The sequence below is a fragment of the Danio aesculapii genome, chromosome 23 (genome assembly GCF_903798145.1).
Source record: "Danio aesculapii chromosome 23, fDanAes4.1, whole genome shotgun sequence".
In the NCBI taxonomy this organism is placed as follows: Eukaryota; Metazoa; Chordata; class Actinopteri; order Cypriniformes; family Danionidae; genus Danio; species Danio aesculapii.
Window position 1 is genome coordinate 41,645,661 of NC_079457.1, and position 23,653 is coordinate 41,669,313.

A 23,653-nucleotide genomic window follows, 5' to 3' on the forward strand; every position below is an offset into this window, starting at 1 on the left:
TTCGATCAAAAATACAGTGAAAACAGTAATTCTGTCAAATTTTACAGCAATTTAAAATGGAACAAAAAGTTAAAAAGAACAGCATTAAAGGGACAGTTCACTTAATTTAAATGAACTCCATTTTCTCATCCTTGTGTGCTTTCAAACCTTTATGAGCTTCTTTTTTCAGTTGAAAACTACAGAAGATATTATCAAGAAAGCTGAAAACCTGTAGACGCTGACTTCTATAGCAGGAAACACAAATACTATGGAATTTAATAGTTGCGTTTACAGAAGAAAAAAGTCAAACAGATTTAAAACGAGTGAAGAGTGAGTAAATGATGATAGAATTTTCAGTTTTGTGTGAAATATCCCTTTAATGAAAAAAATAATTAAAATATTTATTTCAATCAAATCCGGCCCAAACATTTGATTAATGACAAAGCCAAAAAAGAGACACAAGCACACACCATGACCTTACCTGGCAGCCGGATGTGGCAGGCAGAATTTGAAAAGTCATACTCAATATCTTCTACTCTCTGCACCCCAGCACCTCCACAGTTCAGCCTCACGATCACCTCGTACGCATTCTGCTTCCAGTCCAGAAACAAATCTACACATAGAAAAGAACATCCGTAGTGATTACATTGGTCTCAAATACAGTAACACACTAATAACAATGAATACAATTAGCCTTATTTTTTCCATCCTTCCACGACAAACCTGATTTCATGATAACACCACAAAAACCTTCAGCCGATCATAGCAGAAAGCAAAGCTGCTTTCGATTTCAAACTTCTCTGCTATTGAATTCAATGCAGGTGCATGTTAGAGATCAGGAAAGACTGAGAAAGAAAGAGAGTGTGTTTATCTCGAAGGATCGGGCTGCAGGGTCAAGTGACAGCTAGTCCCGTCACTTTACTCTCTCTCTCTCTCACTCACTGTGACACACAGATCTAAAAGGTCACCACCAAACTGCAACGCCCCACAGCTGGGCTTTTATTCCACGTGATGTCATCTCCTCTCCACCAGTATCCCATGAGGCGTCTTTGCAGGATGGGGAATCAGCACTACATAGATAGAATCCTACTGTTCGCGCAGGGGTGGTGCACTGCTCTTGCAGAGATGAAACGCAACACTTTGACGAGAGAAAGACAATAGCGCACTCGTATCGAATGCATGTGGAGAGGCCAATGAGGGCATCGTGTAAATAAAAAGGAGCGTGAGTGAAGTCTTCTCATGCATGTGTCGGGTAGAGCCACTCCACTGACCTTGACAAAGCCCTTCTTCATTGAAGCCGAGACTCAGAGGCTTAGATTACAGCACTTCAGCACTGCAGAAGCAAAACATGCTCAGCAGACCGGGCACAGCCTTAGAAACAGGCTGGCACACGGACGCTAAACAAACAATACGCTCATGAACGTTTGCCAGCTAACAGTTGCATCAGCTATTGCAAACTGAAAGCTCTTTCTGATGAGGTGAATGTAGGTTTAAGAATGGTTTTCTCTAAAAGGAATATTGAAGTCAGTGTTTAAATGGTGTTTTGACAAACTGTTAAGACCCAAAATGTAATTTCATGTTCAGTAAAATTAAATTTTATGATTATGTATTGTGTCAATTGTCTCAGATTTTTGAGATGAACAAAAAAACCAATGTGACATATAAACTAAAACAAAAAGACATCAAGTAAATAAACAGGGTTTTTTTTTTTGCGACCATAGGTTTGACATTTCAGGATTTCATACAGCAACTGAATCAAGTGTAAAAATTAATGCGTAATAAATAGGGATGCTCCGATCAATCGGCCAGTGATTGGTATCAACCGATATTTTCATTTCATGACTCGATCGGTACTTGCTAATCTGGCCGATCTCATGAACCGATCAAAAGTGTTTGTTTACAAGTTTACAAGCAGAGGACATATTAGAAATGAAGTCTTTTTACATATTAGAACTGAAATTTCTGTGTTTTCAACAATATTGCAAGTTCAATTAAAGTTAGCTGGATATATTAGAGAAATTAAAAAAACTAATTCTATTTAACTCAAAAATTTTATAATACAACTTAACGTATTAAATGTTTAAATTAACGTGGTTTATAGGCCTATTTCCTTTTAGTAAGAAGTATTGGATTTCCAGGTGCATTTTAACTTCTTATGCATCAAATATGTGCTCTAAACTTCATTGAGACATGATGAATTATTCTTTCGTCATTTGCAATGATTCGAAATTGCTTTGTTAGTGATTTTTCATCTGATACTCTTACTAGCCAATTGAGTGAGCACACTTTCGTTCTGCCCAATCAGAATTGTGCAACCAAACTATGCGGAACGCCAACAATAAAAATTAAATTAAATAAATAAATAAACAAAAGCGCAGACAAGTGGGATGACGCCGTTTGCTGCTTCAGAAGCAGTAATAGGCAAATATCAAAGAAAAACAGGACATCGGAATTCGGTAGTATGGAAATATTTTAGTTTCCAAGTCACAGACACCGAACAAAAACAGGTAATTTGTGGGAGCTGTCGTAGAATTGTTGCCACAGCACGATGAAATACGACAACCAGCACCTAAAAAAGCATCACAGGCTTTGAGGTGATATGAGGAGTGTCTTGCTAAAAAGTCAACTGAAAGTATTGCCAGTGACACTTAATGTAGTAGCAAGCAACAGCAAAGTTTTTTATAATAATAATTTTATAATAATAATTTTATAATTATTCTTTTTTTTTGTTTGTATAATAAGCTATACTACCTCCCTATTTTGAGTTCAACTTGTTTCCAGAAAGGTAAGGTCATTTCATTTGTGTTTACTGCTTGCTCTAGAGAAAATGAGTGTTTCATTTCTGAATATTTAAAAACTAATGTCAATAAATGTTTAAGTTATATCTTTTCAGTTGCTTTTTTAAATGAACACTCACTGCATTTAAACAGTAAGAAGCTACGATACAGATTATTTAGCTGAAGCTTGACTACAAAATTTAATCACAAATCAAATCTCATTTAGAAATTTTCCTCAAATCGCACAGCCCTAGTTGGTGTCTTTGTTAACAAAAGATTAAGGGATGAGATTTTGAATATAAATTACAATGTAAAAAAATAATAGAATAACCAAACTACCAATGACATTTATTACAACTTGTTTTTTTCTAATCAAATATACATGATCAGATGGCTTAATAATTGTGACAACCCTAAATGATCCCTCTGTAGCCTGGTCAACTGGTCAGGTTCACACCAAGGATGATAACAGTAAATATAGAGATTACCACAATTAATTTGACAATAGCACAAAGGAACAATATCATTGGTGTATAAAACAGCATCTCTCTTTTTTTAAGGATTCATTTTGTTTTTAAAAAAAAACGCAGAAATTTAGGCAAAACATTAAGCTGACAATGACAAATTAAATTCAAAAAGCAAAAACACTCCTTCAGACTAAGCTTAATGTTGCAGTTGCACTTTCTTTATCATGTAGTTCAAATATAATTAGCAAAAGATGATTACTAGTGTCAGCCTAATTAAAACTGGATTTACCACATACCAACTAAAACCAGCTTTAATGCCACACAACAACAAATCAATAGACAAGCTATACATGTAGTGCCATGGATTAAAGCTGAGTGATTAATCGAAATCGAATCGCAATTTAAAATGTTGCGATTAGTTAATCGCAAGAGGCTGCAATATAAAATATATATATGTACATATGTAAACAAGAATAAAAGAAAGTGCTTCAAAACCAGTCCGCTGTGCTTCAGAAAATTAAACATGGTAGACTTTCTGCAAGGCATCGCAGACATGGTATTGGTTGTCGTGAACTATGCCACATCACACGAGAAGAAACTATTGAATCTTGCATCACAACATCCATTTGTCGTTTACGACTCCCCACGACACCCTACGTCAAGGAAATCGTGCCAAAATCGTGTGATCTGTCTGGGGCTTTATAACTAGTCATGTGAGTGAGCACACTTTCATTCTGCCCAATCAGAATTGTGCAACTGAAATATGCCCACAATAAAAAAACAAACAAACAAACAAACAAACAAACAGGAAAGCACTGACAAGTGGGATTATGGCGTCTGCTGCATCAGAAGCATTAACAGGCAAATTAATATCAAAGAAAAATAACATTGGTAATATGGTAATATTTTGGTTTCAAAGTCACAGACACCAAAGAAAAACAGGTAATTTTTAAGAGGTGTCGCAAAATTGTTGAAACGGCTTACAGATTATTGAGCTGAAGCTTGAATTAAATTAAAATCAGCTTAAAGCTTGAATTAAATCGCAATCTCAAAATCTGGCAAAAAAAAATTAAATAAAAAAATTCATCGCAATTAGGTATTTTCCCCAAATCGCACAGCCCTACCATGAATAAATAAATACTGACAAGCATAGCATAACTATTACACAACTTGTCACAATTAACTACAGTTCACTATTTACCATACAAAATGAAAAATTGAAAATCAGCTTAAAGACTTTCTCTTTAAATGCCTTCAACCTCAAGTTATGGGTCGGACAGCATTTCATAACGGTCAAAAGGACACTGCACCACAGACTCTTCCCATCAGTTCATATTACATTAGACATCACTGCAGTAAACCATTTACCCTAAATCTCAACATCTTGATTTACAACACTGATAAACACTCGGCGGGAGACAAAAGCGAAAACACAATCAAAAAGAAAAGCTATCAATTGAACTTGAGTGAGATAAAGTAATTCAGACCTGGTTTATGGGGGTTTATAAACTACATTGTCCTTGCCTCACCTTTCTTAGTCTCTGTGCTGGTGGCCACCCGTTTGGCCTCTTTGCTCTCCTGGTTGGCTCTGTCCTTCTGCTTCTTCTTGCTGGTGCTGACCGTGTCATCGGGTCCTCTCTGACCTCGCCTGCGGCCTGATTCGCTGGATCCTGTGCTGCTGCTGGCCATCTTCAGCCACTTGCCGCTGATGGTTCGGCCGTCTCCTACCTCGCTCCCGCTGCCGGAGCCGCTTCCACTGGGGTCTGGATCTGAGCTGTGCCGTTTCCTGCCCGGTCCAGCTATCTTGGCGGCTTTTCAAGTGAGAGCACTCCCAGAAGAGAATCAGGAGGAGACTGTAAACAAAAGCAACAGCGATGATGTAATACAAACAGACTCCATTTGACCGGCTGTACACATGAATAAAATTATGGAATTATACAAGAAACAACTTTTAATTTCTGATCAAATGTTTGGGCAGACAAAGTTGATGGATATCACATAAAATCACACTTGAAATAATAAACCCTAGGTCCCTTGCCCAATGTTCATAATTAACCCAGGGTTAACAATTACTCGTAAGTAATTATATATTAAAGTTTCACACTTTACAATCCAAAACATTGGGTTAATGTCTTTATTTTGTGCCATCGGCAACTGGACAGAGTATTCCAAACATTTAAGCTCATCTCACTGCATTTTTGGAAAACTTTTTGTATCATATTGGAAGACATTTTCTATTCATCTTGAGGCACTAATGTTCATCTTGTGAAAATTATGTATTGTTCTGATAGAAGAAAACGTGAAACCTAATGTTGCCTTTACCATCACTCAGCCATATTATGGAACAATAATTATGTAGAAACAAAATTGACTAAATGTACACCAAATGTACATTTAATGTAAAATTCAAACAATAAAACTAAAGAAAGTTATGCTAGTAAATAGTAATAGTACAACAATAACACGGTCTATGTTTATAATAGCCTACGTTCTGCTACATTTTATTTCGATAAAATGTCATATCTTATGTTGTAACGAAAATTATAGTTATTTATTACTGATTTAAATTAGTCTGTCAATATGACAAAAGGACAAAGCTTTGGATTAACGATAACCTTACATGAAATATTTGCGATTGACGTTAGCCACTAACGATAACGGCGAACGTCAATATCAAGACACGTCGTTGTCATGAAAAACGCCGAATACATTGCGTAAGAAAAAACATTTATAACTCTAAATAATTGTTATCTTTCATTTTCCCTGTCATTTCAGCTGTCAAGTGAGAAAACAGTATCTAACGGAGTTCAAGCAGCTTAAAAAACCCGGCTGCTTACCGGACTTACGTTAGCATAGCTTGTCTGACTCGATTCCACACTCAAGTACTCTTTAACTCAAAACATGCCACAAACAAACTGCCACCTAACGTAAATTCTGTTCTCAAGCAGATACATATAACGTGCATTAAGTGTGACACATCTTAACTCTGTAGTTTGGATGTAAGTGATACCGGTTAGCCGTGTTGTGCGAGCACTGAGCTAACGTTAAATGCCCATAAAGGGAATGGAGCGCAAGGCCTCTGCTCTGTCTCTCGCTCGCCGGCTGCACAGCTAATCATGCGCTTAGCTTCCCCCAGCACGCGCTTTACCGCAAGGTCGGGTGGTGCGGGACTGTCAAAAGTGTTAATACCTGCAAGATAAGTGACATTTCGACATGACACCGGTTTGTTTATATAAATTCTTACTCTGTTTCTTTGTTGTTCTATAATGGGGAGTCGTTATCGGCGTGTCCTTTCCTCCGCGGCGACTGTAGATTAATTCAGCCCCAGGCTTCACACACGGCAGCGGGCCGCCGATCGCCCCTGAGCCGCATCAGCTCGCCCCTAAAACTCAATGCTGCTTTATTTCCGAAATAATCCTAACCAGGACCCATTTTGTGGCGTCAAAATAGAACACAGGCCACTGTAAATACAAAACAAAGACGCTGTCCGTGCTCTACCCGATGAGCCGAGCGCCGCTCCGTCACTCGCACTTTGTTAGAGAACAAAACAAACCGGGTAGAGACGGAGATCACGCCAACCTGCCTGCCCGCACACAAACACACACACACACACACACACCAGTTACTTCCGGACACTCGCTCCACAACAACCATGCGCAGAAGATTTTTTCTTGAATATTCTTGATTTGATTATCTTAAAGTGTACTATACATTAGGCATCTGACGATATAGTAACTTTAGATAAAAAATATTACGCTATTGTGATTACTGCTCTAAAATCTCTTCTTTTTCAAATGTCTGGGTAAAAAAAACAACCTTTTCCCCATTAAACGCAATATATTTTATTTTAAGAAACAATGATGTTATTTTGGAAAAGTAAATGTGTCAGGTGAAATAATTTAAATTAATCATTACTTCTGCTGTCTTCATTAGTTTAAAAGCACAGATTTCTTTACAATTTAAAACGGCATCTTTGGATGTATTTTCTGCTGGATATACTGTTGTCCTAAAAAAAACGTAAATAAAAAACCCTACATATATACCTTAGAAACGGTATAGCACAACATTTTGGCGGTTTTAAAACCACGGTATACCTTGAAAACGGTTATCGTCCCATGCCTACTATGCATATCTAAAGAAAGCTTATTAGATTATTTGGATTAAAACGTGTTGATGTGTCAGAAACACAGCTACCATAAGCTTATGGCATGTGTTTTTTTAATATTTTAGAAAGTGCCCTGTTTATTTATTTATTCGCCTAGCAAACAATAATTGACATAACTGTTGTCTTTTTAAAACGTTATGCTTTGCCACTATTCTTCAAAAAACTAGCTAGCTTTTATCCATTTAGTCTTTTTAAATAATAAAAGTTTGTGCGATCAATGTAGCTTTTAGGCTACTTTTAAAAATGCAGGTTAAAATATTGTTAGTATGCTTCATTTTTACTTAAACGTGTTTTAGAATGACAATGTAACGTTCATTTATTTTCTTTTCAGCTTAGTCCCTTTATTAATCAGGGGTTGCCACAGCTGAATGAACTGCTAACTTATCCAGCATATGTTTTACGCAGCGGATGCCCTTCCAGCCACAACCCAACACTGTGAAACACCCATACATTTTGGACTGTGGGGAAATCCGGAGCACCCGGAGGAAACCCACGCCAACACGGGGAGAACATGCAAACTCCACACAGAAATGCCAACTTATCCAGCCGGGGCTCGAACCAGCAATTTTAAATTTAATTTCATGTGTCCTTCAAAATGGAACATTTTGGTATTGTTTTCCATTGTTTATCTTATTTTAATAGATCACATTTCATTAAAATAACAGAAAAACACTTGCTACATATGCAAATATTAGTTTTTTGCCTTCACTGTGATTTACTGTTTTGGCAGTTCATTAGATGGGGCAGAAGGCTAATTAAACCATCTTACAGTCTTGATTCACTGCTAGACATTTATAATAAATTATTAACATTACTTCTGTGTCTGATAACATCCATACTTGTTGATAGTCAAAACAACAACTTTAAATTAAAGTTAATAACTGATAATAAAGCAATAATTGGATTACTGGAAACATTTATGAATTGAAAATAATTGCTTGATTAGCAAATCTTTGTTTTTAATAATTTTTTCTCATGTATATAAGGTAAAGTGTACAGTATGACTTGAAGCATTCTGAAAAGATTGTACAGACTTACAGGAATACAGAACACACAGGGATATTTTAATTTTTATAAGACGTTGTTGCTATTTTTATATAATCAGAAACAAATATTCTGTATGTCAGAAATAAACAATGATAAACAACCATTGGCTTATAGACAACTTTTCATTTTACTTTATTTAATAATATCTCAGTCAGTCCGTTCTTACAGTAGTTTCTCTGACAGACATTCAGTCTAATATTGAAACTATTTTCTTCAGAAGACAACAAATCTAAAGTGTTTCTCATTAGAAAATTTGTGTTATTACACAATATCAACCAATAACTGTTAAAAGAATACACTAAAACTTCTGTGCCACAATTCAGTGTCTTTTACATTCAAGCAAACTCTGCAAATCTTCATTATAAATTGTTTACAGTATTTTACAAGCACATGACAAGAAACACTTCTCTGCCGTACAAGACACATCTGCATTTCATTCAACTCTATAATGAAAGCGTGTTAATGTAGTGTCAATATAACAGTAGCCCTTTATTAAAGCAACATCTGATCCACACAGTGTGTCTGATGGCAGTTTGGCATCGTACTGTAGGTTTGCTGGCAAATGTTAGCAGCCTGTGGAAAAGAGTCAAATGGCAGATCCGTTCAGTCCAGCTGTTTTGGATTATTGACAGGTGTTGTAGATCTGAATCTGCCTGTTGATTGCATTCAGGATCGCCTTCATTTTATCCTCCAGGCCATCCAGCTGCCTGGCTTTGCCTTCCAATACCTTCTGGTTTTCTTCATAGTCCTTTTCAAGCTCTGTTGATGCGATATCAGAACAAACCCAGATCAGACTTACGAGAAAAAAAATTATAACCGCCTCACATGAAAATGGCACAATGTCAATATTGCTTGTCACCACAAGAGGGTAGCATTTGTTTTTAAAAGATAAGTTTTGACAGATAAGCTTCAAAAAAACCACTGACTGAAGTACTTGAATTAGAATTTAATTACACATAATATTGTATAAAGATTATATTTATGTACAATAGTATAACAACAGTGACAAAAATATATTTATAGATATAATTTTTTTTAGAAATGTATGCACATTACTGTATGCATTGTGCATGTTTTGTTTAATTATTCATTCATTCTCTTTGTCTGGCTTGAATCTGATTGGCTGCGAGTTGTGCGATATTCTGCCAGTAATAGCACTCGTACCGCCTCTTCACCCTTCATCTTTGTGTATTACTCCGCCTACATACAGCAACATGCAGAGGACACTCTACAGTTTGACAAATACTCCTGCTGTTGGGCAACATAAAGTACTTAAGGCGTTTTTAGTAGAGAATGTAGTTGTTTAGATTGCAACTATGCAGATTATTTATAAGAATCATGCCCGTTTTAAATATTTATAATTTCTGAGAGACAGCACATCGGCGGCCATTAGCCTGTCATTGAGCAGACCAAAGGCAGTTGACGTTGTCTATCCACAAGATGGCGACAGGACCGCATAATAAGCCCTTAGAAGATTAAAACAGCGTAATTTCTAACTACAGCTGATCAAATCATGATTAAACAGGTAAGTAAGGTTCTAAGTCGATCTCTCTCTTTTGTATGATGTAGTGCTGTATTTATACCATAAAACTGTAGTGTATTGAGTGTGAGATAGGACTCACATTTAAGGAATGTGTGTTGTGTTGGCAGAAAGAAGAATTACCCGCATGTGTTTAGCGTTTTTCCTTATTGCAAACACAACAGTAATCTGGTAGTGTTTGCGAGGCTTTCTTCTGGGTCAATTATTGTGATAATTATTGTGATATCCCAATTGCAACCGAGATATACTATAGACTGTAATAGACTCAGGGCTTAACCCCTGAAATCTGATCCGGCACATCCTTTTACCAACCCCCCTCTTCAATCGCCCTCCTCACCCATCCGCTGTTCACTTTCACTTTCTTTCGCGCCTTCCCAACCCACTTAAGTTTCATCCGCAACAACCCCTTTCCCCGCTTTTAACATTCATCCGTGACACCCCTCCGCCATCTAACGCCCTGCCATAAACACTTTAGTACACTTCTACATCCTCGGTTAACATGCAGGATCCATTACCCCAATCTGTTCCGGGACCTCGCAATTCGCAAATTATGCACCGAATAGATTGTAATACTGTAAGGAGATATCTCTGTAGACTGATGGCATTTCATGTCACGTTCAGCCTTATAATCTTAAAATGTCAGCAAAATCACCTGTTTTGTCAGCACCTTAGACATTACGCTAGAGAATCATTCAAACACTATCTCTTAAGTGATGTTGGTGAATTAATAACTGCTTCTGCTGTTCTGACATCAGCTACAGATGTGAATGAATGGTGGAAGAAAGTAGTTCCTAATACAAAAGGGTTTTTAGACACTGCGTGTTTGATTTTCTTTTTTATATACACAATTATGTCGTCGAACTGTTGTATAAACGAAATAGCAGACGACTAGCAAGATATGGTTGTTTATCGTCACTCGTGGAACACAACGCATGCCTGTCACCAGTGCTGATATACTGCCATATTGTACTGCTACTCGTGTGATAATGGTCATACAGTTGAAGACTGAAGAATTTTTAGCCCCCCTATTAATTTTTTCCCCCGAATTTCTGTTAAACGAAGAGAAGAACACATTTCTAAACATAATAGTTTTAATAAATAATTTCTAATAACTGATTTATTTCATCTTTGCTATGATGACAGTAAATAATATTTTACTAGATATTTTTCAGGACACTTCTATACAGCTTAAAGTGACATTTAAAGGCTTAACTAGGTTAATTAGGTTAACTAGGCAGGTTAGGTTAATTAGGTAAGTTATTGTTTAAAGATGGTTTGTTCTGGAGACTATTGAAAAATATATATATAGCTTAAAGGGGCTAATAATTTTGACCCTAAATGGTTTTAAAAAAAAATGCTTTTATTTTAGCCGAAATAAAACAAATAAGACTTTCTCCAGAAGAAAAAATATTATCAGACATTCTGTGAAAATTTCCTTGCTTTGTTAAACATCATTTGGGAAATATTTGAAAAAGGAAAATAAACACAAAGGGTGGCTAATAATTCTGACTTTAACTGTATATATGCATTGTGCATTTAATATTTGTTTATTTATTAATTCATTCACAGGCATATATTTAATTAAATATAAGTTTTTTAATTAACAACATTATTTGCACCTAAACAAATATTTAAATGATTATAATATACTGAAATAATTTGAACAGCACGTATAAAATCATATTTATATTTAATATAATACATTGAAAAATATTTATTTATAAAATATATTTATTACATTTCCATAAATGTCTGAACCGAATCACAACAGACAGAGACTCTGAGGCTGTTAGATGTTTGTAGTGTATGTACATGAGAAATGTATTTTAATTTAGCGTTCTTTGTTTATTACATACACCTCTGCAGAGTATTTTCGTTTCTTGTTTAGAAACTACACGTTATGTGCTCCCTGCACATCTTTAATATCCAACATGCATCACAAATTTAATAAAGCAGTCAAACTGAATTGTACCACTGTGTTTTTACTGACACCCCTGTTGGGATCAATCCTGACTTCAGTTACAGGCAAACACACACTCACCCGCCAGCCTCTGCAGTTTATCCTGTGCATCTTTCAGCAGCCCCTTGGCTTCATCTCTCAACTGCTCTGCTTTCTGCTTGGCGTCCTGCATGGTTTTCGCCTTATTGTCCATCAGACCCTGAACAGTACGGTACTTATCGGACAGCTCGCCATCCAGGATCTAAAACAGATGATAAAGTCTTTAAACTCTAGTACACAAATACTCCTTTGGAAACGAACATGTGAGTTTCACAAACCTCTTTGGCTTCGTTGGCTTTGTCCCGTGCCATGGTGGCCGTCTCCTCTGCCCGTGCAGCATCTAGGCTGTTGTTGGCACGTTTGGTCTTTAATGCCTCGATCTGGCGCTCGAGGTCTCCCAGTCTGTCCACTGCATCATTAAGATCTCTCTCACTAGCGGAGGTCTCTGACTGGATCTTTAGAGGTAGCGAAAGAACATTATGGTCAAAAATGGATAGTGCAAGAGATTTACAGAGTGTCACGGGAGAGAGCCCTGAGCTCAAGGGATCCTCGGGCCCAGGGCTCCCTCCCGTTCGCAGTGCGAGGGGAGATTGAGCACAGGTCGATCTCAAAACTCCCCCGCTGCTGAGGCTAAGGTGAACTTCCTGAGAGTAAGACATTTAGGAAAAGACACTTAGGCTAATTTTGTCTATAATATAGAGCAGATATGGGCGACGCGGTGGGGCAGTAGGTAGTGCTGTCGCCTCACAGCAAGAAGGTCGCTGGTTTGAGCCTCGGCTGGGTCAGTTGGCATTTCTGTGTGGAGTTTGCATCCGGGTGCTCCGGTTTCCCCCACAAGTCCAAAGACATGTGGTATAGGTGAATTGGGTAAGCTAAAATTATCCGTAGTGTATGTGTGTCAATGAGAGTGTATAGGTTTTTCCCAGTGATGGGTTGCAGCTGGAAGGGCATCCGCTGCGCAAAACATGCTAGATAAGTTGGGGGTTCATTCCGCTGTGGCGACCCCAGATTAATAAAGGCACTAAGCTGAAAAGAAAATGAATGAATGAATAGAGCATATTTTGGATGGTGGGAGGAAACTGAGGAACCCGGGGGAAACCCACACGGACACAAGGAGAACATGCAAACTCAGCACTGAAATATCAGATGGCCCAGCAAGGACCCGGAGCAAGTGGTATTCTTGCTGTGAGGCAACAGTACTAGTCACTGGGCTGCCGTGCTGCCTATTCTGGATAAAGGTGGAAGAAGATAGATAGTTGAAGATAGTTGTAGAAAGGAAATGAGGATATATATTTAGTGACTTGGGATCCTTTGATTGGAGGATAGTGATTAGTTAATGTGGGCCAGCTAGGTCAATCATGAGCGTGTGCTCCTTTCGGAATTAGTTTAATATTAAACTTCACTTATTCACCCTAAACTTGCCAAATTCATTGCTATTGTTCTACATGTTCTGTCTGCATTGATGGGGCTCTACCTGTGCCAGCTGGTTCTGAGTTAAGCCAATGTCATTCTTAGCTTTCTGGATGGCTTTCTCTGCTGCAGCCTGGGCTCTGCTGGCATCATTCAGGGCCTTTTTCACACCCTCAGCTGTGTTCTTCACCCCCTCTGCCTTATTCCTGGAGAATAAAACCCAGAACTCACATTTACACAGAAGCTACTGGATGTTTCCTTCAGGATTACTTTATGCACAATTGATAATATCAATTAAAACAACACTGTTTTCATCTCATGTGTTAAAGAATTGTTACTTCCTGTCTTTGTCATGATGACAGCGTATACTATTTTGCTAGTTATTTAGCAAGATACTAGTATTCAGCTTAAAGTGAATTACATTTAAAGGCTTAACTAGGGTAATTAGCTTAACTAGGCAAGTTAGGTTTATTAGGTAAGTCACTGGACAACAGAGGTTTGTTCTGTAGTTTATCTAATTTCTCAATAGTGCTAGTAATATTTATAGTGTTTTTTATTTAAACTATGTATATTTTTTATTCCAGCCAATCTAAAAGCAATAAGAATTTGTCCATAAGAAACATTTTATTGGAAATACTCTGAAAACATGTCCGTTGTTAAACATTAATTGGCAAAAATACTTGAAAAAGAATAAACATTTACAAGCTAATAATAATGACACGCAGTCAAATACAAACAGATCCGCAACTTTTGATGCTCATAAATTATCATTAAGTCCTCGTGCTGCAGGTATTAGGAGGTTTCCTGGAGGTGCAGCTCTCGTGCAGCGAGGGGTTTGCGTCTTTTTTTTTTTTTTTTAAATGGTTTTAATGATTTTTTTGTGGTTTTTCACCTTTATTTGATAGGACAGTAGAGAGTATTGGCAGGAAAGCATGGGGAGCAGAGAGAGGGGAAGGATCGGCATAGGACCGCGAGGCAGAATCGAACTCGGGTCGCCGTGAGCACCGGAGTGCATGTGTCGACACACTAACCACTACACCACTGGCGTCGATGGTTTGCGTCTTTAATAAACTATGACAGTTTGCATTCATTGAATAGTAAGAATGATTAATAAATCCATATGAAACAGTCCTTTAAAAATGATGTCTCGTCTTCAGTTTCGGGCTCAGGCGCGCTTTTCTCTCACACACGAAGCGGGAAATGTGACTGGGCACGGTTTGTATAGCATAGTGTGAGTGCGCCCTAAGTGTGTTGAAGCAGGGTTGGAACTAAACTGTGCAGGGCTGCGGCACTCCAGGAACTGGCTTTGACAGCTGTGGTGTACACCATAGGTCTCAAACTCAATTCCTGGAGGGCTGCAGTTCTGCACAGTTTTGCTCCAACCCTGAGTTTAGAACCTATGCTTTACAGGGACACTTAATAGACAAAATGTAATTTCTATAGTAAAACTGCTTATGACATGGCCCTACCCCACCCTACCTCTAAACCCAAGCCTTTCAGGAAACCTGTGGCAAAATTTGAACATCAAAAGACTTCATTAAGTAGGATTTTTAAGCATTTTGAATTAGATGGACACAAGGTGTGACCCTGTAAACCTCCTTAGTAGAGTACCTCTACCCAAATTCATGTCATTATACAACTTTGTGTCCCTATAAACCACATTTGCATGTACAAACACACAAACAATAACAATAACGCGTTATCTTGCATTTAGAAGTGGTGCATGGTGTTTAGGAAAGAAGGCATAAAAGAAGATTATTTAACGTTATTTATTAACTCCTATTATTAACTTTTAAAGGAATGGACTTTAACTAATGTTGCCACAATCACCAGCGATCTAATCCTTACATATCATTGGTAAACTCACAGATCACATAAAACTACAAATCTGCCTGTATATGGACTACAAGATCCAGTCATGCAACACACCTGCTCCAAATCTCCATTGATTAGACTAACACAGCTGAAGCTGCTCATGGACTGATTACTGGACTATTTATACAGCACACAAACACATAGAAGTTGGTGAGTTTTGTAATGCTGATTGTGAACATTTCGACTCGTTTTCCTTGCCTTGTCTTGCCAGGTGTGTTTGACTCGCCTTGTTTGTTTGTTTACTTTGCCTGCTGCCTGCCTGTACTGACCTATCGCCTGTGTTTTTGACTACGACTCAGATTTTTACTGCATACATCTGTTTGCACCTGTGTTGACTGTTGCTTGCCTGACCTTTCTAATACACCTGCGGTTGGATCTGCACTTCCTTGTTAGCATCCTGCTTCACATTAAAAATGTGTTGCAGAATTATTAAAAAACATTTGAGAGGGTTTGAGATAAGACGAGTTCACAGGTTAGCCTAGAGTTCATTTAACATTTTTTTGGGAGTCAAAAAAGTAACTTAAGTTCATCTAACTCCGGAAAGTGTGAAGCTATATAAACAGATGGATAGTAAACATAGCTAATGATGGGCATGAATAATTCACTAATAAAGACAGTAGATGTATGTGTGGAGAGTCACCTGGCTTTCTTTGCATCCAGCAGCAGTTGCTCTGCTTTGCGGACATCATTTTGTGTTTGCTCCAGAATGGCGTCCACATTGGACAGACTCTTGACACGGTCTTTAATCTCATCTGCGAGGTGTCGGATCTGCTTGGGAGAGGCAGGGATTGAGAGCTCCAACACACGATTTGCCACCGCCTCAATGCTGTCCGGATCTGCGCCCTCCTCTGTGAATGGTCAACAGAACATACAGACGGGCAAAAAAATATGTATATTAAAGGGTCAGCAGCTTTTAAACAAGTCTTAATAAATGTAATCTGCAATGTGTTTTCCATTTTATTTTCTAAAATAAATTCTCAAAATAATAATAACAATAATATAAAAACTAGCAAAGTAGTGTTATTATTTATATATATATATATATATATATATATATATATATATATATATATATATATATATATATATATATATATATATTAGTTATAATTTAATATAATTAACTCACGCATGAGGAATTGGCGTATTTGTTTGATGAGGTCCCTCAGATCATTGTTAGAATGATCCACTTTGTTCTTGGTATCGCTAGCTTTTTCCAGAGCTGCCTGAGCTCTGTCCTTCGCTTCCTGGGCCTTGGTCTTAGCATCTGCCACCTAAATAAAACCATCAAGATTCACAGAAAAGGCTTAAGACTTTCTATAGAAATGTATTGCGCACTAACAGTCCACCAATCAATGATCAGAGTGTCTCTACCTGCTTAAAAAGCTCCTCCACTACCCCCATCGCTTTATCCAGCTCTTTTTCTGCATGTTTGGATCTGTCCAGAGCAGTGTCCGCCACTGCAACAGCTCCATTACAATTCAGGCCTCCACATCGACGCTTGCCTTCATCATCACGACAACCAGCACCTCCACAAGGACTGTCAACACACTGAGCATCACCCGGAGCTCCACACACCTAAAAAAAAAAAAATCTACCAAACATCAAGAGTTTTGAAATCAACTAATATAAGAAAAATAATAAAATACAAAACAAATCTGAATATACCTAATCTATTTTCATGTTTAAATGCTAATAATACTACGGTGCTGTTAAATTCACGATTCTGATTGGCTGATGAACATTTTAAAGTACAAATGAAATCAAAACTAACAATATGATTTTGTTAGCTCACATTGACAGTTTTAGGGTGGAAAATTCATCTGTGCATGTCATTACAGGGTAAAGGTTGATACTGATTAGAACTTGAAGTGGCGATGAGGTCTTAAAATATTCTGACAAGGTCTTTAAAAAGTCTTAAAAAGGTATTGAAATTATCTTTAGGATCCCTGCACATACCCTGCATTAAAAACATACTTAACATGCTTAACCATGCCACTGTCAGTTATGACAACAAACAGAAATGGTGAGGAGGAGGTGTCTGTTGTAATAACTCTTCTAAAAATCCATTTCCTGATCTTTCTGAATGAAATGCCTACTTTACTTCATCCAATCTAAAAAATGTTCATTCAATTGAATATTGTCAGGCCGAATCATCCCCTAATTCTTAGGTAGCCCAAACAGTCTGTCAACACACGTATATTTGTACAACGACGCACCTCTGTTCACACAGATCCTCCATTTGCACGCCGCGCGTTTATGTGCAGACGAGACAATCACAATGGTAAAATCAAATGCTGAATCAAAACTTGTTAAAATCCTGAATCAATATTGGATTGATGTGACTGTTTTCAGTTTAATAAGGGACCTTTTACAGCATCAATAATGTAGATTTTTATTTAGTTTAACAACAAAACATAAGTAAACAGTGCTTTTCCACCCAGCCTGCTTTACTGAGGTGAAGTTGGTTTTATATTCACATTGGTTCATTTTTGGACATTGGCAACCTGTGATGCGCTCCCTATATTGTTTACCATGCTACTTTGAATATTCAGTCTGAAACAGCATGTAAGTATGGCTTAGAAATAAGTGTGATTCCTGCACGCCGCCGGCCAAGCACTGAGCATACAGTAGTTGCTTTAAGACAATACACATGAGAGAATGAGACGATTATGACAAGTTTTGCTTGCTACACAACTGAAAACGTGCTAGATATTATACAGTTTTTAATTCTGAATTGTAGTATTATAAAGTACTGTAAAGTTTTCTAACTGGTGAATGACTTGAACTAGTGGGTTGTCTGCTGTCATCTTTAAGGTGCGAGCGGTGGTGTTTCAGGAGGCGTGGTTTTGGATGGCAGGGGAGGGACTATGTTTCAAAGATTTTATGCTAACCTGTTAGCATTTTGACAGATCCTCTACTGCACCTTTAATTTAGAATATTTTGGTACATTATAAAGACAAAAACGTCATGATATTTTAAAAAATATTCCTTCTAAAACAATTACTTAAAGGGGTAGTTCACCAAAAAAATCATTTACTTGCACTTCACTCACATTAAAGGGCACATAGTTTACCTCTTTTTTATGATTTAATATTAATATTATGGTTCTTATGAGTGTGCCAGTTTAGGTTCAGTTTAAAACCCAATTCAGATTTTTTATTATAATGTGTTAAAAAGTGTCATGTTGGGGGCGTGTCCACAGTTCGTTGATTTATGGGTGTGTTGCTTCACATGTAAATTAGTTTCGGCTTCCCGCCAACGTAACAAGGGGGCGGGGCCATGAGCTCACCCGCTCTGCGTTTGCAACAGAGTCTGACAGGCAGTCTAAGAGAATGAGCAGGAGTGAGAGGTTCAGCAATCATTCGTACATGTACGACTCGGACACAGACCAAGCAGAGAGTACAAAATCATTTGTGTCTTTGTACAGTTTTACAGCCAACTGTGTGCTAATTTCAAGTGCCGAGCTTGTACACAGAAACTAATAACCACGCACACTGAATTAACTTTGACTGAGGCACCGGATGTGCCGCTCGAAGCCGCGACACGGCACACCAGACACTCTCTGTGGCGCGGCAGAAACATGACGTGTCCTGAATCGTCGCGCCACGCATTTTTGAATGCTAAACATAGGTTTCTGCAGCGATCCGCGGCGCCCAGCTGTCGACTTGAGTGTACCCTGATAGAAACCGATGTTTAGAATTCTAAAACGCATGCTAGTTAAGATCACAGGGAGCTTCTGGGATCGCGACAAATGCAAACGGCTGAAGAATAAGGTAGACTCAATGAGAAGTACACATGTTTGCAAACCTACCTAAAGATACAACCAATAATTCTGAATAGAGTGATAATGTGGAGAATATTGATCTTGTGTTGAGCCCAATGAGCCTTGCATCTAAAAATAGAGCTAGGGTGTTCCTTTAGTGATATCGCTTCGACTCACGCTGAAAATGGCGGACGTGAATCAACAAACTGAGGATATGATGACGCGCCTGTCAATCAATATTGGTGGGCGGGGGGACCGCTCTCCTACGTAAAGTTGCGGTCGATTTAAAAACAGCTCCAATTGGTCCACCGTTTTTTATGCTGTTAAATAAAAAAACAAAAAACACTGGGTGTGCTTATATCACCTCAATATGATGGTCTATACACCATACATGCACATATGTCTGTTTAAACAGCTTGAAAAGTAGATTTTTTACCATAGGTGCCCTTTAAAGTAATTCCAAATATTTTTGGAGAAAAAAAAGCTTGTTGAATAAAACAATATTTGGATGAGTATGAGGATTAGTAGGATGAAGAAAAAAAAAATTGAATCAATGGCAACCTGTTTCCAACATTCTTCAAAATATCTTCTTTTGTCACAAACAAATTTGGAAAAAGATTCACTTTTTTGGTTGAACTATCTCTTACAATAGGTAATATCTGTAAAACAATTGAAATGCACTGCTTACCTTTTCGTTGATTTTCTTTAAGTCCAGATTCTGAACTTTTGCATTTAAGTCTGTGAGTGTACGCTTGTTAGCAGCATTCTTGCGGTTAAAATCGTCTCTCTTTTGGCTAATCAGCCGCTCTGTTTTCTTGCGAGTGTCTGCTGATTGGCTGACTGTGCTGGAAGTGTCAGTGGTAGATCTGTTTGCTCGGTGCTCCGCGTCACGTGACTTATTATACGAGGCCCGGATGCTGTCATATGCACCTGAAAAAAGACATTAAATGTTAAACATTTATTCATTCATTTCTCCCTTATTTATCAGAGGTTGCCACAGCAGAATGAACCGCCAACTATTCCAACATATGTTTTACACAGCGGATGCCCTTCCACCCGCAACCCAGTGCTGGCAAACACCCATACACACTCTCATTCACACACATACTTGTACACTATGGCCAATTTAGTTTATTCAATTCACCCATGGTGCATGTCTTTGGACTGTGGGGGAAACTGGAGCATCCGGAGTGAACTCACGCGAACACAGGGAGAACATGCAAACTCCACACAGAAATGCCAACTGGCCTAGACGGGACTCAAACCAGCGACCTTCTTGCTGTGAGGCAACAGTGCTAACCACTGAACCACCGTGCCGCCTATTAAATGTTAAACAGGTACCTCAATTTTTTTGTGTTAAAATGATCTGAATCAACATAATTCTTAGGGTTTTTGGGGGACAACTTAATTGTTTTATATTCAATCCACTTTGTAAAAACAATTAAGTTAACTTAATCGATTTTTGTTGGCACAACATAAAGGAATTGTGTGGAACCCTGCATTTTTTTTTTACAGTTTCCTTTTATAATAGCAAAACTTCCCAATAGATTGTCCCTTATTTTTATTTAAATTTTGTTATGCTTCTTTATATTTTTGATTATTTAATACAATGCAAAAATACCACTTTGTAAGGCAACTGTAATTGGATTTCTGGTTCACTAACCCAAAAAGTTGGAGTTCTTGAGGATGTCAAGCTGACGGTTAAGCTGATCTGCGTTCAGGTTGAGCTCTTTTGCTTCTCTCTCCAGTGTGCTTAAAGCATTACTGGCCTCATAGTTACTGTCCTGCACAGCGGTCAGGTCTCCCTCCTGTTGGTTCAGTGTGTCTGTGGTCTCGCCAATCTGAGCTCTGGAGAATGCAATATTACAGTACATAAACAAAGTAAGATGATTACCTGGCAAAACTAAAATACATGCTTATAATATTTGTGAACATTTAATTTCATTTTGTATTCAGTTCTACCTGTGGAGGGCTACTCACAACACATAGCATTTTGACCTAAGGCAAATTACAAGGTAATGAAATATAATGACATATGTAATTCCCTCCAGACCATATCTGAAGCATATCTGTACCTAAGAACCTCTATCATGCCCATCAGAGTGGTCACAGCCTCAGCAGTGGCATTGCGGGCATTAACAATGTCCCGTGCTTGTGCCAGCATGTCCTCCAGCTCCTTAAAGCGTCTCTCGAATGCTCGAGTCAGGCCGGTGGTCTGAAGCTCCTTGGCTCGATCTGTGAGGTCTTTAGTTCTGGTGGCCAAATCCTGAACGATACGGTCCCAGTCCCCAAAACACTGGTGGCAAGGCTTACAATCAGGGAAGGTTCCAGAGAAGCCACGGGCACACTGATCACAGCGGACACCAGAAACGCCCTGCTGGCACACGCAGTGACCCGTCATACGGTTGCACTGGGATGACTCAATGCCACGGGGGTCACAGTCACATGCTGGGGGAGAGAACAAAAACCAAATCAGTTGGATTTTGGGCAATTATGATAGATTGTGAATTAAACGAGTTAGTACCTCGACATAGCACTCTTGGGTCACCCCAGTGGTTCTCCTGGCAGTCTGTACAGGTCTTTCCTCCAAACCCAACACGACACTGGCACTGGCCTGTGAACTGTATGAATTTGGATTAAAATAGATTACTAATAATATTTTACAATACGACCAATTATGAATCTAGCAACGTCTAATATAAGATAAATATGGCACCATATCTGTCATCAAAAACAGTTAGGTACTTAAACAGTTCAGGTACTATTCCAGTTGTATTTTTACTTGAGCCTGGTATGGTAGAGTATGATTACAGAGTTATCCAATAGTCATTTCCAAAGCAGGCACACGCATATTGGGAGTGACACGCTCACGTATTCCAGGCGCAACTAGTTGAAAACATTTCAGAAAACCATAAACGCACCGCGAGTCACATGACAAGAACTGACCAAACAGCTTCATACTTTCTATGGAATATACACATTTCTGTAGACTAATTATCTCAGACAAACCAATTATCTCAGAACACCCAAACACTGCAGTGCTTTTTAATTTTCCTCATACATAAAACTTGAATCAGAGCTGCAGCAATGTTTTGTCAGTTTGTCATCCTCTGAGAAATCGGTTGATGGTCGCCTAGCAATGACAGATGGCGTGAGAGCGTGAGCACAATGTGCATTGAAAATGGTGAAGGAAGTGCTTTCCACGCGCTTTTAGACAGGATATGTGAACAGCCCCTTATGCAACCATGCTGACCCTTGTTACCAGCTTCTCTATACATACATATACAGTTATAGTCAGAATTATTAGCCCCTCTGTTTATTTTTTTCCTAATTTCTGTTTAATAGAGAGATTTTTTTCAACACATTTCTAAACATAATAGTTTTAATAACTTATCTCTAATAACTGATCTATTTTATCTTTGCCATGATGACAGTAAATAATATTTTACTAGATATTATTCAAGACACTTCTATACAGCTTAAAGTGACATTTAAAGGCTTAACTAGGTTAATTAGGTTAACTAGGCAGGTTAGGGTATTTAGATAAATCATTGTATATCAATGGTTTATTTTGCAGACAATCAGAAACAATATAACTTAAAGGGACAAATAATTTTGACCTTAAAATGTTTATAAAAAAATAAAAAAACTGCTTTTATTCTAGCCGCAATAAAACAAATAAGACTTTCTCCGGAAGAAAAAATATTATGAGACATACTGTGAAAGTTTCCTTGCTCTGTTAAACATCATTTGGAAAAATTTTAAAAAAGAAAAAAAAATTCAAAGGTGGGCTAATATATCTGACTTCAACTGTATATAGTACAGAAACCGTGACCCTAAAACCGTGATCAATCTGTAACGTTGCTGCCCAAAATATAGACAAACAATTTGTCATTTATTATCAGTACTATTAAAAACACAATATTGTTGTACAACATTGTACACATTATCTTTTTAAATTAATTTTAAAATCATTATTTATATTATAGAATAATAGAAATCAATATAATACACTGATTTGTTTCCGTAGAAAAAAAGTATTAGTATCAATGTTTAAATTACAGATTTATTTTTCAGGAATAGAATGAATAGAACGTTTTATAGAAATATTTTGTAACGTTATTGATGACTGTCACTTGCGATCAATTTAATATGTCCTTCTAAAATGAATAATTAAGTTTGAATGGTTTAAAGTGTTTTTATTATCCCTGAGGGTAGGTTACCAGGACAACAATGTATTAAAAGTGTAAAAGTTTTGCACAGTTGATACACAGATCCCAGATCTACAACAATGACTAAAATTGCAGCATGCTGTTGTAGTGCAGTCCTTTGCAAAGTCACATGTGTGGTGCGTCTAGATGTGGTGTCTCATGTGTTTGTTCCATGTGCGTATGTTTATGTCATGTCACTCCTTTTGTTCAGTTTCCCACCTTGTGTCTATGATCATGAGTTCCACCTGTTGTGTCACCCCTGTTTGTAATCTGTTTAAGCCCTGTTTTCAGTTTGCTTATTGTCCTGTATTGAATTGTCAAACACTCCATGTTCTCCCTGAGTTTTCATGTTCCTGTTCTCTGTAGAAAGTGCAATGTAGAATGATTATCTGTGGTGCGACACAGACTATGACAAAA

The 23,653-nt window shown here is 37.8% G+C and overlaps 2 protein-coding genes across 5 annotated transcripts in view; both read right to left on the minus strand.

The window, feature by feature from the left end:
- The window catches only part of usp19 (ubiquitin specific peptidase 19), a 30,858-nt gene extending 24,037 nt beyond the window's left edge, over nt 1-6,821 (minus strand). For all 4 annotated transcript variants that reach the window (XM_056449837.1, XM_056449836.1, XM_056449835.1 and 1 more), the window contains exons 1-3: nt 6,468-6,821; nt 4,753-5,076; nt 461-592 (exon numbers count right to left, since the gene is read on the minus strand). In XM_056449837.1, the coding sequence (XP_056305812.1) occupies nt 461-592; nt 4,753-4,912 (292 nt within the window). In that variant the 5' untranslated portion in view covers nt 4,913-5,076; nt 6,468-6,821. The remainder of the gene's footprint in view (nt 1-460; nt 593-4,752; nt 5,077-6,467) is intronic.
- A 1,717-nt stretch (nt 6,822-8,538) lies between these two features.
- lamb2 (laminin, beta 2 (laminin S)) overlaps nt 8,539-23,653 on the minus strand; it is a 74,480-nt gene continuing 59,365 nt past the window's right edge. Inside the window, exons 24-34 of the mRNA XM_056448704.1 lie at nt 21,550-21,646; nt 21,101-21,473; nt 20,689-20,873; nt 19,714-19,955; nt 16,634-16,837; nt 16,389-16,533; nt 15,900-16,107; nt 13,449-13,590; nt 12,253-12,429; nt 12,017-12,176; nt 8,539-9,194 (exon numbers count right to left, since the gene is read on the minus strand). Of these exons, the coding sequence (XP_056304679.1) occupies nt 9,058-9,194; nt 12,017-12,176; nt 12,253-12,429; nt 13,449-13,590; nt 15,900-16,107; nt 16,389-16,533; nt 16,634-16,837; nt 19,714-19,955; nt 20,689-20,873; nt 21,101-21,473; nt 21,550-21,646 (2,070 nt within the window). The 3' untranslated portion in view covers nt 8,539-9,057. The remainder of the gene's footprint in view (nt 9,195-12,016; nt 12,177-12,252; nt 12,430-13,448; nt 13,591-15,899; nt 16,108-16,388; nt 16,534-16,633; nt 16,838-19,713; nt 19,956-20,688; nt 20,874-21,100; nt 21,474-21,549; nt 21,647-23,653) is intronic.